Source organism: Scyliorhinus torazame, chromosome 13 (assembly GCF_047496885.1).
Source record: "Scyliorhinus torazame isolate Kashiwa2021f chromosome 13, sScyTor2.1, whole genome shotgun sequence".
NCBI classification, from domain to species: domain Eukaryota; kingdom Metazoa; phylum Chordata; class Chondrichthyes; order Carcharhiniformes; family Scyliorhinidae; genus Scyliorhinus; species Scyliorhinus torazame.
The window spans coordinates 81,942,653-81,958,510 of NC_092719.1; the positions used below are offsets into that span (position 1 = coordinate 81,942,653).

The 15,858-nt window shown below is 43.9% G+C and overlaps 1 protein-coding gene across 4 annotated transcripts in view; it reads right to left on the reverse strand.

Moving 5' to 3' along the window:
- Positions 1-3,428: 3,428 nt before the first annotated feature.
- cep83 (centrosomal protein 83) overlaps positions 3,429-15,858 on the reverse strand; it is a 146,405-nt gene continuing 133,975 nt past the window's right edge. For all 4 annotated transcript variants that reach the window (XM_072471874.1, XM_072471873.1, XM_072471875.1 and 1 more), the window contains 2 exons: positions 14,268-14,454; positions 3,429-6,878 (listed from right to left, as the gene is read on the reverse strand). In XM_072471874.1, coding sequence (XP_072327975.1) covers positions 6,777-6,878; positions 14,268-14,454 — 289 coding nt within the window. In that variant the 3' untranslated portion in view covers positions 3,429-6,776. The remainder of the gene's footprint in view (positions 6,879-14,267; positions 14,455-15,858) is intronic.

The window sequence follows — 15,858 nt, forward strand, 5'->3', positions numbered from 1 at the left end:
AGACGGTAGGCCAGGTGGTGTGGGTTTGGGGGGGTGAGGATGGTGTGGGGGTGGTGTCGGGGGGGTGGGTGGGGTTGACACACGTGTCACGGGGAACTGCCTCAGTGGGGTCTCACTTCCTCGACTGTGGCCGATCTCCACCCAACCAACCCCCCTTTCCTCTGAGCCGCCGAGAATGTCCAGGGCCCTCTGTTCAGCCACGGGAGGGGCCGAAGATCCGGCGGTCCCCCTCCAGCTTACTCCTGCTCCTGGCGGTTATGGGTAGCCTTCTCCTGGGGGGTGGTGGGGAAAGCAGAAAACTACAGTACTAGACAATCTGACGCATGCAGCCCGGGGGTGAGTAGCTGGCACCCGGCCATGGCGGCCGGTATGGGTGCAGGGTGGGGGTTCTGCTGCTCTCCCGGCGGGTTTGGGGGGGCCTGCTCACATGTGCGTGGCATGGGGACTGATGCCAGGGGCACAGTGCTGCCTACTCACCCTGGCTGCCCTGAGGTTGTGCAGTTTTTTTACGGCACTGCAGGCCAGTTTGGACAGTGTTCATCGTGGCACTGATCGCCTCTGCCATCTGCGCCTAGGCACGGCAAACGGTGGTGGCTGGAAGCCTCCTTCCTGGGCCGGGGTACAGGGTGGCCTGCCTCTACTCTACCAGGTCCATGAGGATTTCGAGCTTGGCGTCTGTGAACCGTGGTGCCACGTGTCTTGCTGCCATCTTGTTGGCTGGGCTGGTGTGTGTGTAGAGTGGTGTGTATATGCGGCAGAAGCTGGTTAGCCTCCTGAGTGTCAATCGCAAACCCAGCACTGTTTCTCATTCAAATTGATTGTATTCCACGTGGCGCCAGTGATGGCTCCTTAACAGTCACTGAATTGGTCCAAGTGTAGCGCCAGTTTTGCTGTCGTGGAAGTCCATGAATCCTGCCCTTGACGGAGAATCCAGCCGTCAATGTCCCAGCCTCTACTGCTTTCTGGGGAAGAGAATTACACAGACCCTCTGAGAAAAAAATTCTCATACTCATCTTAAAAGGGAGACCTCCTATTCTTAAACTGTGGCTCCGTGGGTCTAGCCTCTCCCCACAAGTGGAAACATCCTCCCAGTATCCACCCTAAAGTTCCTTCACGATCTGAAGGTTCAATAAGATCACCTCTCTAAACTCCAATGAATATGGTCCCAATCCCCGTTCAATCTTTCTTCATTCGATAAGCCTGGAATCCCAGGAATGAGTCGAGTAAACCTTCTCTGAACTGCTTCCAATGCAATCATATCTTTTTCAAAGGAGACTAAAACTGCACACCATGGGCGAAATTCTCCCGAAACGGCGCGATATCCGCCGACTGGCGCCCAAAACGGCGCCAATCAGACGGGCATCGGGCTGTCCCAAAGGTGCGGAATGCTCCGCATCTTTGGGGACCGAGCCCAACATTGAGGGGCTAGGCCGGCACCGGAGGAATTTCCGCCCCGCCAGCTGGAGGAAACGGCCTTTGTTGTCCCGCCAGCTGGCGCGGAAATGACATCCCCAGGCGGCGCATGCGCGGGAGCGTCAGTGGCCGCTGACAGTTTCCCACGCATGCGCAGTGGAGTCTCTTCCGCCTCTGCCATGGTGGAGACCGTGGCAGAGGCGGAAGGGAAAGAGTGCCCCCACGGCACAGGCCCGCCCGCGGATTGGTGGGCCCCGATCGCGGGCCAGGCCTCCGTGGGGGCACCCCCTGGGGCCAGATCGCCCCGCGCCCCCCCCCCCAGGACCCCGGAACGCCGCCTTGTTCCGGCGTTCAAAAGGTGGTTTAATCCACGCCGGCGGGACAGGTAATTTATCGGCGGGACTTCGGCCCATCCGGGCCGGAGAATCGAGCGGGCGGGCCCGCCAACCGGCGCGGCGCGATTCCCGCCCCCGCGGAATCTCCGGTGCCGGAGACTTCGGCAACAGGCGGGGGCGGGATTCACGCCAGCCCCCGGCGATTTTCCGACCCGGCGGGGGGTCGGAGAATGACGCCCCATATTCCAGATATGGTCTCACCAATGCTCGATACAGCTGCAGTAAAACTTCACTACTTTCACTACCTTGCAATAACAACATTCCATTTGCCTTCCTAATCACTTGCTGTGCCTACATACAGTGCTAAGTTTTGTGGGTTCATGTATCAGGGCACCCAGATCCCTCTGTACCACCAAATTTTGAAATTTTTCTCCATTTAAATTGTATCCTACTTTGCTATTCTTCCTGCCAAAATAGGCATGTTCACATTATACTCCATCTACCAAGTTTTTACTCACTCACTTAACCTATCAACATTATCTCTTGGTAGCCTCTTCTTTTTTCTACCTATCTGCTAATCTAGCTACCATTCAGTCTCCACACCCATGTCATTGATATAGATAGTAAACAGTACTGATCCCTGTGGCACTCCACCAGTTACAGCTTGCCAACTCAGTCTTTTGGGCTTCTGGTCTCATTTCTTTTGTAGACGGTAGACATTTTTGCTGTCTCTCACTTTCAGACTAAACCTGTCTGAGAGGTTTAGTAGGAAAACATGTAACCCAATCTTACAATGGCTTCCTATGGACTGTTCCCCTCTCACAGCCCACCTACATGGCAACGTAAATCACATTGGCCTTGAATCAAGGTAGAAATGCTAATTGGCCATCCGTTGGAGTCTCAATTCTACTGTCTTGAAATTAAAGTTTTACAAAATCTGATGCCAAAACAACTGGTCTGCAAGACCAAATGGTTCATTTATATTATCAAGGCATTTGAATGTATTCCAGTACCCAGTAAACCAAATAATTCCCCATAACACAGGTTCTTGGTTATGTCACTTAGAATGTGCAGAAGCAGTGATTAACCTCTGAGGATAGCAATGGTGAGTTAACCTTCTGGGAGAACTGATACATCTACTTTGTGAGGTTCACCACAGAAATTTCACACAAAATCACCCTATGTTTATCATCAAATATCCATGCAGAATATACCCCACAACTTTCATTGCGTTTATGCTCATTCTAAATTACACACTTACTGTGCTCTATATTGTTAGAAGTAAATGGACACATTTTTATTTTATGTATTTGTGATGGGACTTTGTTTAGACATAAGAGTATGTTGTGCGTGTGCTGAGGGTACAAATCCCACCAGGAGCTGGGTGAGTTGGGCTTTTAGCAGCCAAACTTCAGTCTCAAATTCAAACAGACCGGGTGGACCTGTTGTCCTGGTCTCTCAGTAGCTCTCGGTGGTAATATTCCAAGGATCTAAAGTGTTATTTAATTGGTCTTTCTAACACTTGGTATACCCACTCCTGCTGCATAATCCGGACTGCAGTTTGCCTTAGAGACAGTTTTAGGAATTCCATAATGAGATATGACCACATGTCCAGACTGACTGACCTTTCCAATGGGAAAGTGATCTGTTTTATAAACAATGACACACATACAATATACACACAATACATGGTGTTTATTTGACATGTATTGAAATGTCAATGATCAAGTGTTTTTTCCAAATACAATGTCCATCGATTAGGAATTGAATATTTGAATTGTACAAAAACGGTTATCAGAGCATTAAAAGTAATAAGTTCTTTAAAAAACCCAAAATAGAACATGAGTGACAAACATGTTGAAAAATGATTTGATACAAGTTTATAATAAATTAGATATATTAAATTTTTTCAAATTTGGAACAATTGTGTATTAAAAATGCAAAAATTGAAAATATAATGACATTGTGCCAATATATATTAAACGCAGAACGCAGGCCCGAGAGTCCTGCAGTACGCAGGCCCGAGCTTGCAGCTTAATTAATGCAAATATTTACAGACACACCACAACATAATTCAGTAGTTGTTGAAAAATAAAGAAAGCTGGCAAACATCTGAAAGTCATTTTGAAAATGCATCCAGGACAGTCACACACATCATCACAGTCAAATAGAGAACATGTCTGAATTTGCAATGCTTTTGTACAGTAAAATCATATCTGGTCGTCTGTAGAAATTCTATAATACTCAGTTATCCACTTTGCTTTTATAAAATGCAGAAAGAAAAAATAAACTAAGCGAAGCAATGTTTCCTTGCAAGCTGCTGGAGATTTGAGCTTTTATTTCTTGTTATGCTACATTTGCAAACCAGACTACGTTCATATGTTATTTGTGTTATAGTGTTGGTTGGCTCCATGATTTGCAGGAATAATGGATTTAGCCAAGAATCTGCAAAATGGTGTCATTTTGCTTTAAAGGAGCTGAAACAAGTCTAGGAATAAACAAGTTTTATTCCAGGTAAAGCTTCACTTTTCTCCTTTTTAACTCTCCTCCTTCCCATCTAACCCCCATTGTTTTAGACGAGGGAATTATAAAAATCTCACTGAGCATTCTGAATCTGGGCCGGAATTTTCCAGTCGTTCGCTGGCAGCCGGATTCTCTGGTCCCGCCCGCAGCTCACCCCCCAACTGTGGGTTTCCTGGCGGTGTGGGGTGACTTCAATAGGAATTCCCATTGACAGCGACGGGGGCAGACAATCCCGCCGCCAGCGAATGGTGCGCTGCCTCCTGCTGCCGAGAAACACGTGGCTGGGAGGCTGGAGAATTCTGTCCCTGATCTTCTTCCTTTGTGGTTTTAATTGTAATTTCAACGGCCCTTTTTGAACTTCCTGATCAGGTTATGCAGAGAAAATGGAAGCAAACAAGTTTAGTTAAGCTGGTAAAAAGGGAGCAGAATTCAGAAAATGAAGCCTGATGATCACTCCTTTATTCTGAAAGAGAAAATAAATTCATATTTTGGGTGGGACAGTTTTTTCTGCTCCGACCAAAGTTAACACATAAAACAAACTCGCAGCTTTTCTCAGAAAAGCCACAGCTAAGGAACAATAAGGACAGGATGACAACCATTCAGCCTCTCCACTTCAGTTCATCGTTCAATCAAACTCATAACTGATCTGTATCTCAATACGCATGCCGTGACCGTATAAATTTGTACTGAGTCTATGTTAACAGATATTGGCCAGGAGAGGGGTAAGAGAGTTCCAGATTCCATTATCTTCCATATGGCTGAATCTTAAGTAGTGATCATCGGTGGCATGGAAAAGGGGCAGCTCCTATTCTTAATACTGCAAATTTCTCACTGCAAACATTCAAAATACTGAAATAATCAACTCATCACAGACTAATCTTTCATAAATTACAAGTGGGAGAAAGTTGGATGCCTCAGGGTTGATTTGAGGTATGGGGATTAAGGAAACAGAATTGGAAGTATAGGAATATACCCATAACATTCCAGCTTTTAAATATATTTTCAGAGCTCCATACTATAAATTCACAAATTAGCTTACTGCAGCATATAACATGATAAACAGATCGTTCTCAGGTTGGCAGGCTGTGACTAGTGGGTACCGCAAGGATCAGGGCTTGGGTGTCAGCTATTTACACTCTAATTTTGATGTTTGCTGGTGACCTAAAACTTGGTGGGAATGAGAGGGAATGGGAGGATGCAAAGAGGCTTCAAGGGGATTTAGAACAGGCTGAGTGAGAGGGCGAGAACATGGCAGATGGAATATAATGTGGAAAAATGTGAAGTTATCCATATTGATAGGAAAAACAGAAATATAGAGTGTTTTTTAAATGGGAGAGATTGGGAAGTATTGATGGCCAAAGAGACCTGGGTGTTCTTGTTCAGAAGTCACTGAAGGCTAACATAATTATAAACAATCTTTATTGTCACAAGTAGGCTTATTAACACTGCAATGAAGTTACTGTGAAAATCCCCTCATCGCCACATTCCGGCACCTGTTCAGGTACACAGAGGGAGAATTCAGAATTTTCAGCTGATATGGGAATTGAACCCACGCTGCTGGCCTTGTTCTGCATCACAAACCAGCTGTCTAGCCCACTGAGCTAAACTCAGTATGTAGGTGGAACAAGCCATTAGGAAAGCAAATGGTATATTAGCCTTTATTGCAAGGGGATTTGAGCAAGGATTTTGAGTAAGGAAGTCTTGCTGCAACTATACAGAACCTTGGTGTAACCAAATCTGGAGTATTGTGTGCAGTTTTAGTCTCCTTACCAAAGGAACGATATAAATAAGAATGGTTCCCCTGACTGGTGACCAAGATGGTGAAGAATTTCCACACTCAGAGGATGGCGAATCTTTGGAATTCTCTACCCCAGAGAGCTGTGCTGGCTGACTCACTGAGTATGTTCAAAGCTGAGGTCGAGAGATATTGAGATACCAATGACATCAAGTGGTACAGGAAAAGTGCAGTAAGATGGCATTGAGGTAGAAAAGCAGCCTTGATGCGGTTAAATGGCAGAGCATGCTCGAGGGGCTGAATGGCCTATTCCCACCCCTATGTTCTGAACATAGGCTTTCCAACATACAGTCACGGTTGCATCCTTCCTTGAACTTCTACAAGTGCAGAATCATCAGAAAAATGGCAGAAAGTCTCCTTAATAAAATCATTGCTGAGTGTTGTCTACGAGATAGAAATGAGGAAAAGATGACTAGACTATTTGTGAGATAGCGTTACAGGTCAGTCAATCCACATAATGAACTGGACATAGGATCAAATCAGAACATTTTCACGGCACAAGAAACTTGTAAAAACTCGAGATGCTGTGATGTGTTACGTAAACCTGCTGCATACAGCTTGCTCAACCCGTAGAGAATTATTTCCAAATTCAAAACTGCAATAAATAGCTAGCACCAAATAAATGATTGTGAGTCAAAATGAGCAGAGTTAATCCAAAGATTTTTGAAGTCTCATACAAACTGCGTCCTCACACCTCTGTGAAACTCAAATCAATCGAGGGCACCGAGCTCCTGTAACTGCTGCATCTGATTGGTCGCGAGATCCTCTAATCGCTTGCGGAGCAGGCACAGCTCTCTTTGATGCTGCTCTTCCTTAAAAGGAAAAAGTCATGCAAATTTTTTAAAAGTGCACAAAGTATATAAAACATTGGTTAAGACTTTCAAAAGATGGTACTTTTGTAATTAGTTGTATTCTGCTTAAATAGCAATTAAACCAATTTACTCATTAAAAGAACGCAAGGCACCCACTCCAATACATGTAAAATGACACCATCACACGCAACCTCACCTTTAGGCAACTGTCATTCAGTAATCCCTCATTACATTGGAAGTTAACCAGACAGTCAAGAACATTTCAGGGATGCCGCTTTGCTAAATATTACCTCAGCTTTCAAAACTGGCTCTTGTTGGCCAAGGATGTTACGGGATATGGAGCAATGTTGGTAAATTGAGTTGAGGTGCAGATGATCAGCTAATTCAAATAATTCAAGGCTGATCTATACCTCCATCAAGTCCTGAATGGCCTCTCCAGTTCCCACATTCCTATCGCAGACAACAGAATCTTGCACTACATCAAGGTAGCTTCTCTCCTCAAAGTTATGTTCAGTCTGTTTTAACCACCAAAAGGCAGTATAAAAATCAACAAGAACCACTCAAACCAATCCCAACATACTTGAATAAATGTAAGAAGCAAAACTTGACGAAGTATTTACTATGTAATCCAACTGAACTATTAACTTGCTTTAAGCTACATTTACAAAGTGAGGATTTGCAGAGTGTTTCCCTTGATAATGGCTGATGAACATCAATCCCAAGAGTCAGGAGGCTGACAAATACAGTATAACCTAATTCGAGCAATGATTAACAGGCATAAAGGTTAATCTACCTTCTTGTGTCATATGTGGAGTGACTTCTCAAGACAACCCCTTACTCCTTTTGGGAACATGGGAGCTCTGTAAGAAACAATCGTAAGAGATGGGCACACAGGCAGGTCCCCTTCCCCCCCAAGCTGATTTTCAATCTCGACTCAAATTTTCCACCCAATTAGAATCCAAATATCTATCAATCTCAGCCATTAACACAACCAAGCATTCACAACTCTCTGAGGTAAAGAGTTCCAAAGATGCACAATTCTCTAATTGGAGAAAGTTCTCATCTCAATCCGAAATGACCCTATACTCTCTGGAGTTTTAGATGATTGAGCAATGATCTAATTGAAACATGTAAGATTCTGAGAGTCTGACAGTGTAGATGCTGATAGACTGTCTCCCCATAGCTAGAGAGTCTTATCCGGAGACTGTTACCCTAACCGGAGGATCATTCTTACCCTCTTCTCATCAAACAAATCTTTTATTCCAGGGATAAACCTAGTGAACCTTTGTTGCATCCCCTAGAAGGAAACTATATCCTACCTTGAGTTCAGAGATCAAAACCATACACAATGGTGTCACCATCGTTCTGTACAAATGCAGCAAGACTTTCTCACTTTTGTACTTCAGCCCCCTTGTAATAAATGGCAACATACCATTTGCCTTCTAATTGCTTGCTGTATCTGTATATTTCATGCATAGGACAAGCAATCTCTGAATATCAATATTTGGTGAGTTTGGCACGGTTTTAAAAAAAATATGCTTTACTATCTTCCCTAACTTAGATTTATTGTCACGTGTATCGAGGTTCAGTGAAAAGTATTGTTCTGCATACAGTCTAGACAGATCATTCCATACATGAAAATCATAGGACATATGATAAATACACAAATACATAGACACAAACATCGGGTGAAGCCTAGAGTGTAGTGCTACTCAGTAGAGAAGATGCGTGGAGAGATCAGTTCAGTCCATAAAAAGATAATTCAGGAGTCTGGGAACAGCGGGGAAGAAGTTGTTTTTGAATCTGTTAGTGCATGTTCTCAGACTTTTGTATCTTCTGACTGATGGAAGAGGTTGGAAGAGAGAATAACCTGGGTGGGAGGGCTCTTTGATTGTGCTGCCCACTTTCCCAAGGCAGCGGGAGCTGTAGGCAGAGTCAATAGATGGGAAGCGGGTTCATGTGATGGACTGGGCTGTGTTCACAACGCATTTCTTACAGTCTTGGGCAAGCAGTTGCCATACAAGGCTGTGATGCAGCCAGATAGGATGCTTTCTATGGTGCATCTGTAAAAACTGGTAAAAGTCAATTTGGACACGCCAAATTTCCTTAGTTTCCTGAGGAGGTATAGGCAATGTTGTGTTTTCTTGGTCATAGTGTCAACGTGTATGGACCAGGAAAGATTGTTGGTGATGTGCACACCTAGGAATTTTTTTATTTAAAAAAAAAAAAAAACTTTTTATTTGCATTTCTCATATTTATAAACAGTTGTATATATACATCACATTCTTGAACTTGAAGCTGCCAACCATCTCCATCTCGGCACCATTGATGCAGGCAGGGGTGTTTACAATACTTTGCTTCCTGAAGTCAATGACCAGCTCCTTAGTTTTGCTGACGATGAGTGAGAGATTGTTGTCATTCACCATGCCACTAGATTCTCTACCTCCCTCCTGTACTCTGACTCATCATTGTTTGAGATCCAACCCACTACGGTCACGTCATCAGCAAACTTGTAGATGGAGCTGGAACCACATTTTGCCAAGCAGTCATATGTGTATAACGAGTATAGTAGGGGGCTAAGTACGTAGCCTTGCGGGGCCCCGGTATTGAGGACTATCGTGGAGGAGGTGTTGTTGTGTATCCTTTCTGATTGTGGTCTATGGGTCAGGAAGTTGAGGATCCAGTTGCAGAGGTTGAAGATGTCCGCGAACACACCCGCCTGTTGGTCCACGCAGGAGCCGAGTGTACGACCAGGGACTCCCGTCAGGACTCGCTGCTTTCCGAGGGTTCACTTTCAAGAAGGCCGATCTGACTTCAGACGCTGTGACGGTGGGTATGGGGTGTCTGAGGCTACTGGGGTAGTTGACAATGGTTTGTTGCATAGAATGCATTTGGTGAGGGGAGCGCTGTTGCTGGGGATTCTACTTGGCTTTACTTGGTAGCCCGTTATGTTGTTTAAGCCTTGCCACAACCAACGAGAGTCTGTGGCGTTAGTCTGTGACTCTAGCTTAGTCTGGTATTATCTCTTGACGTCCCTAATGGCTTTGCAGAGGATTTCTTGTATAGGTTAGGGTCGCCTATCTTGAATGACGCAGACCTGGTCTTCAGTAGGGGTGAATCTCCCAGTTAAAGCATGGTTTTCGGTTGGGGAATGCATGTACTACCTCCTTTGGGATGCAATCTTTTACACACTTACTGATGAAGTCTGTGATGGTGGTGGCATACTTGTTTAGGTAACTTCAATTTGCCCCACGTTATTCTCCATCTACCACCTTCTCTTCCACTCACAACCTGTCTTTAAGCCCCTTGCAGACTCCTGGAATCAGATTTTCACTGAGGCATGGAGGCAGAAGGTCGCACCCACATTTCTGACAGGTCCCATTTTCACCAGTAATAATAATAATAATAATAATAATAATGGTCACTTATTGTCACAAGTAGGCTCCAATGAAGTTACTGTGAAAAGACCCTAGTCGCCACATTCCGGCGCCTGTTCGGGGAGGCCGGGACCTGAATTGAACCTGCGCTGCTGGCCTTGGTCTGCATTACAAGCCAGCTGTTTAGCCCACTGTGCTAAACCAGCCCTGGGAAAGGGGGTGGGATCTGATTCACCCATGGGAAAGCCAGACATAGTCGATCCATTTGAACTCAATACTCCGTTTAAACAGACCCTATTTTCATTATAGCTGGGTCTCCGACCATTGAAGGATTGCATGGAGAAAGTGGGACAATCTGCTTTTATTTCCAACTTCCAGACATGGAAAGAACATTTAAAACATCGTATGGAGTTCTTCGATCGACTTCAGGAAGCGGGTTTGGTGATGAACCTAGCCGAAAGTGAATTTGGAGAAGCCCGAATCACTTTCCTTGCGGAGTTTCCGATACCCTCAAGAAGAAGGGAAATAATGCGATCTCCTAGCATGAATGAATTTGATCGAACAGTTGTGCAAAGGTTTTGTGGCATGATTACTCAACTGATGGAATTGCTGAAGAAACGTAAAAAATTTCAATGGACAGCGGACTTTCAACAGGCATTTGACTGCCTGAAGGCTGTGATCACCAATGTTCCTGTATTGGAGAATTGCAAGGGACTCTGTGGTCAGATTGAACTAAAGTATCTGATTCTAAAGAGAAATGCTGAGGAGTAGAGGAATGGATGGATCGTGCAGAGAGGTTGCAGGAAGAACAACGAAAAAAAATGGACTATATTATTATACCTGTTTGCATGTGTTGTTTTTTTAAAAAAACGAAAAGGTATATTTACTGTGTACATTTCTTAGTGGATGGTGCTAAAGTGAAAAATGAAACCATCTTGAAGTTGATGGTTTATTTTTTTTCTTGGGGGAGGTATCATGTGAGAGTACTTTTAAGACATGGATGTTTAAGCAATGTACCTTTAAGAAAACAGTGATGTCAGAGAGTGGGTGGGGCTGAGGTCAGGTCAGCCATTTTGCAGTTTTTAGTTTTGCAGTTTGAAAAGAGCTGGGTGTGTGTCTGTGTTTTGCAGTGAACTGGATATCTGCTATGAAAGACTATCTCTGGATCATTTGGGTGATGTAAACTTATAATAGTGAAGCCTTTAACCTGATGTGATTTTGTTTAAAGGTGTTAAGTCTCTTGGAAGTTTGAAGGAACATTATAAGGAATTATTTACTGTTACAATATTTTCTGAGTTATCTTTGAAGTAAGGGGTGTTAAGAGATCCAATGTTTATTTAAGATGTTAAGTTGAGTTCATGGAATAAAGTGTTTTGTGTTTAAAAACCCACGTGTCCATAATTGTAATCCCACACCTAGGGAAAAAGCCGTGTGCTCGGAAAAGCAACAAATCCATTAAAGGGAGAGGTTAGTTGAACTCCATGATACATTTTGGGGTTCTGAAACGCCTCGCCCATAATAGCAGTGTGGAAGTTTAATTTTTAAAAGCAGTTGTAAATGCTCTTGAAGAGGGGATAGGATCTGTTGAACTGTCAAGCTACAAAATGCCTAGGCGTTTTAAAATTGGAAGGAAAACAACCTGTCCATGTCAGGTTTTTTAAAAACACAAGCTGTCAAGCTTTTTAAATCCCCAACACTTTTTTTTTTTAAAAGGCTATATGTGTCAGTGAGTGTAGAAATAAATCTGTTCAAGTAGTTACAATAGCTGTTGCCATAACCCTAAGGGCTATCATTATTAATGCTTGGTTGCTTTCCACAACCTGTCACAACAATCAACATTCCCGTGAATCTGAAAGCACCTAATAAAATGGAGGAATTTTATATGTGGGAAAGGAAGCTGAAAGCCTAGTAGAACATCAGCATTTTTTTAAAGGAGAGAGAATAGGGATCACTGCCACACATCTGCTACCTTTGTTTTTCCAGGTGTTAGGAGTCATGAGTTTGGAAGGTGCCGTCAAGGGCAGTGCATCTTGTAGCTGGTACACACTGCTGTATTGGTGGGAGTGAATGTTGAAGGTAGTCAATCAGGTGTCAATCAAACTGGCTTTGTTGAACTTCTTGAGTGTTGTTGGAGCTGCACTCATTCAGACAAGTGGACAGTATTCCTTCACACTCTTGACTTGTGCCTTGCGGATGATGGACAGGCTCTGGGAGTCGGGAGGTAAGTTACTCGCTGCAGAAATCCCACCCTCTAACCTGCAATTGAAGTTCAGTTTCCGGTCCCAAGATGTTAATAATTTTGTTAAATAAGAGCGGGTCATGGTCAGATTCTCTCTTGTTCGAGATGATCATTGCCTGGCAATTGAATGTTATTTGTCACTTATCAGCCAAACCCAGAATGTTAACCAGGTCTTACTGCGTAAGGACACAAACTGCTTCAGTGTCTGAGGAGTCGTGAATGGTGCTGAACATCCCCACTTCTGACCTTATGATGGAGGAAGGTCATTGATGAAGTAGCTGAAGATGATTGGGCCTAGGACACTACCCGGAGGAACTTCTGAAGTGATGTCCTGGGACCGTGATGATTGACCTCCAACCACAAGCATCTTCCTTTCTGCTCGGAAATTGGCCAAGAGGGTGGTGATGGTAGTGTCGGTCAGGATCTGCGTGACTGCTTTCCTCTCCCAATTAAGGGGCAATTTGGCCTTCTTTGGCCTTGTTCCACACTGTAACCAATCACTTTTTGTTGATGCACCACTGTCAATGTACTCTGTCGATTATTCTTTTGTCTACTGTGTACGTTCCCTTGGCCACGGAAAAATACTTTTCACTGTACTTCGGTCCACTTACCTTACACATCATTGGGTTGTGGAGGTGAAACCCATGCAGACATGGGGAGAATGTGCAAACTCTACATGGACAGTGATCCGGGGCCAGGATCGAACCCGGGTCCTCGGCGCCGTGAGGCAGCAGTGTCACCCACTGCATCATTGTGCTGCCTGCATGACTGCTTTCTAAATGACTTGCAATGTGTACAGACTGTAGCCAAAAAGAGTGGCTAGGAAGGCATTGGGCTGGATTCTTCAACCATTGACCTCAGGTGGGAATTTCCAGTCACTGGGCGGGCGTGGAAGAATGCCACCCATTGAGTCCAAAGCAACAACCTGCAGATTAGGGCTTCCACAATAGTGGGGAGAGGCAGGAAATAAATGCCAGGCAATGTTTTGGAGGTATAGGAAAGCGACATTATGGAAAGGAATGGGGAAGGGTGCTCAGTTCATGGTTGAGAAGCACTTGAGATTCTGTAGCTGTGGGTTTAACCTCAAATGACAGCTGAGGAAGTTTGTTGGAGCGAAGGCCAAAGGCTACTGGAAGCTGAGGAGAACCGCTTTGAATGTTGCAAAGAAATGTTGGCTCAATGCTTAAAATTGGACAGCCACTAGATGTTTGCTGTCTTAGCATCAAAAAGGAAGAAGCACAGAGTAAGTTGATGCATCTTGCAAATTAGTGTACATGTGGAAGTTTACCCTAAGCTTTCAACTTAAGGGTACTTTTTCATAGAACTACTCAGCACAGAAGCTGGGAATTTGGCCCATTGTGGCTGTGCTATCTCTTTCAAAGCCAATTCATCCCAATTCCCAGCTTGTTTTCCAGTGTCTTACAAATGTTTCTTTTTCCTAGAAGAATTTGCCAAGATTATATAAACTAGAAAACTATTGGTGCCGAAACAAAGCTCCTCTCATAGCAGAGTTAACAAAGTGATTGAAAACTGCAACGAAGAGACTACAACAAGCAATCATCTTGAAACCTCATTCTGTATGGAGAATGGACAGGAAGCATTAGAGATCAGCGACCAAGTAATTTTTGTCAGCTGGATGTGACATACAAATCAAATATGAAGCATAATTAATGAAGAAAATCTATAAAAAATTGGATATAGTGTTCTATGATTTACATGGCAAATTAATTAAATACAAAATAACAATTTATTATTTTTAACATAGTTAGGTACCTGAATATTTACGAATGTTGCTTCTGTGCCTTGCACCAAGGTAGACGATAGAAAATTGGTCGAATTACACAGACCAGTAGTTGGCAAATTTGGTCCCAAAATTAGTCTTCGGAATTCATTATGTCTACGCTGTAAATCCTTTAGTCTTTTCTGAAGTCTCGCATGATTTTCATAGGGAACATTTTGTCTGCAAAAAGAATTAATGATTCAAAATGCTGCACATTGTGTTCAATAGACTACAGCTTCTGTGTCTCTTCCACACCAGGGTATGATATAGATTTATTCCACACTGTTTATTACTGAGACTTGAGGGTCATACTGACAACCAGAACACCAAGAGAAAACAGTTTTCTGAAGGAACGCAGAAAAGTTATAATAGTTTAACTCACCGGGTCAGAACTAATGGATCATTACAATATTATATAGGGTGGTTAGCACTGCTGCCTCACAGCACCAGAGACCCGGGTTCAATTCCGGCCTCGAATGACTGCCTTCATGGAATTTGCACTTTCTCCCAGTGTCTGCGTGGGTTTCCTCTGGGTGCTCCAGTTTCCTCCCACAGTCCAAAGATGTGCAGGTTAGATGGATTGGCCATGCTAAATTGCCCCGTAAGTGTCCAAAAAGGTTACGTGGGATTACTGGGTTACAGGCGTTCTGTTGTGTGTGATGACCGTTGTAATGATGTACACAGAACATCTAGTTGTTTAACTAGAAAGATGATTTATTAACAAACACGTGGAAAGATAACTAATGAATTATAATAGACAATGGCTACTAAATGAATTCAGTGAATTCTCCTGGAGCTACTTTAAGTGCAACTATCCCCTTGGACGTCTTACTACCAACTGGCAGGTGTCTTGAGTTACGTGATAGAACTCTATCGCCACCAGCTGGTTGGAGGCCGCATTGCTAACTATATACAGAACTGTGAAATGAAATGAAATGAAAATCGTTTATTGTCACGAGTAGGCTTCAATGAAGTTACTGTGAAAAGCCCCAAGTCGCCACATTCCGGCGCCTGTTCGGGGAGGCTGGTACGGGAATTGAACCGTGCTGCTGGCCTGCCTTGGTCTGCTTTAAAAGCCAGCGATTTAGCCCAGTGAGCTAAACCACCCCCTGGTGCACAGGCATATCACCACATCCCCATCCTCTGGAACTGTTAACATTTACATTCAAATATAACTGTGTCTTACAAAACATGATCTGCTTTATCATTTTACACATGTCATATATATATAGATGTAACTGTGCTTCGCACAACATGATATGCCTGATAAACGTGTCCCTTGTGCACAGCTTATTGGACATTCACAATGACATTGTTCCGTTGATCTTCTGAACTTTTTCCGGCTCCTCGATGTCGCTTAAGCTTTCTGAAGGTTTTCTTGCTGGTCTTTTTTGTATCAGCAACTTGTTTAGCCTTTTGGCGCGATGCACCCCGAAGACCGGTTTCCTTGCTGCTCTTCTCTGTGTCACCAACATTTTCAATTTTCTAGCACGATGCTTCCATTTCTTTCTTCTTGTGCTTTCTTGCCCGTCAGCCACATTGCCGATGCCTTCGTCTTCAGTGTCGCGGGTGCTACCTAGTCGA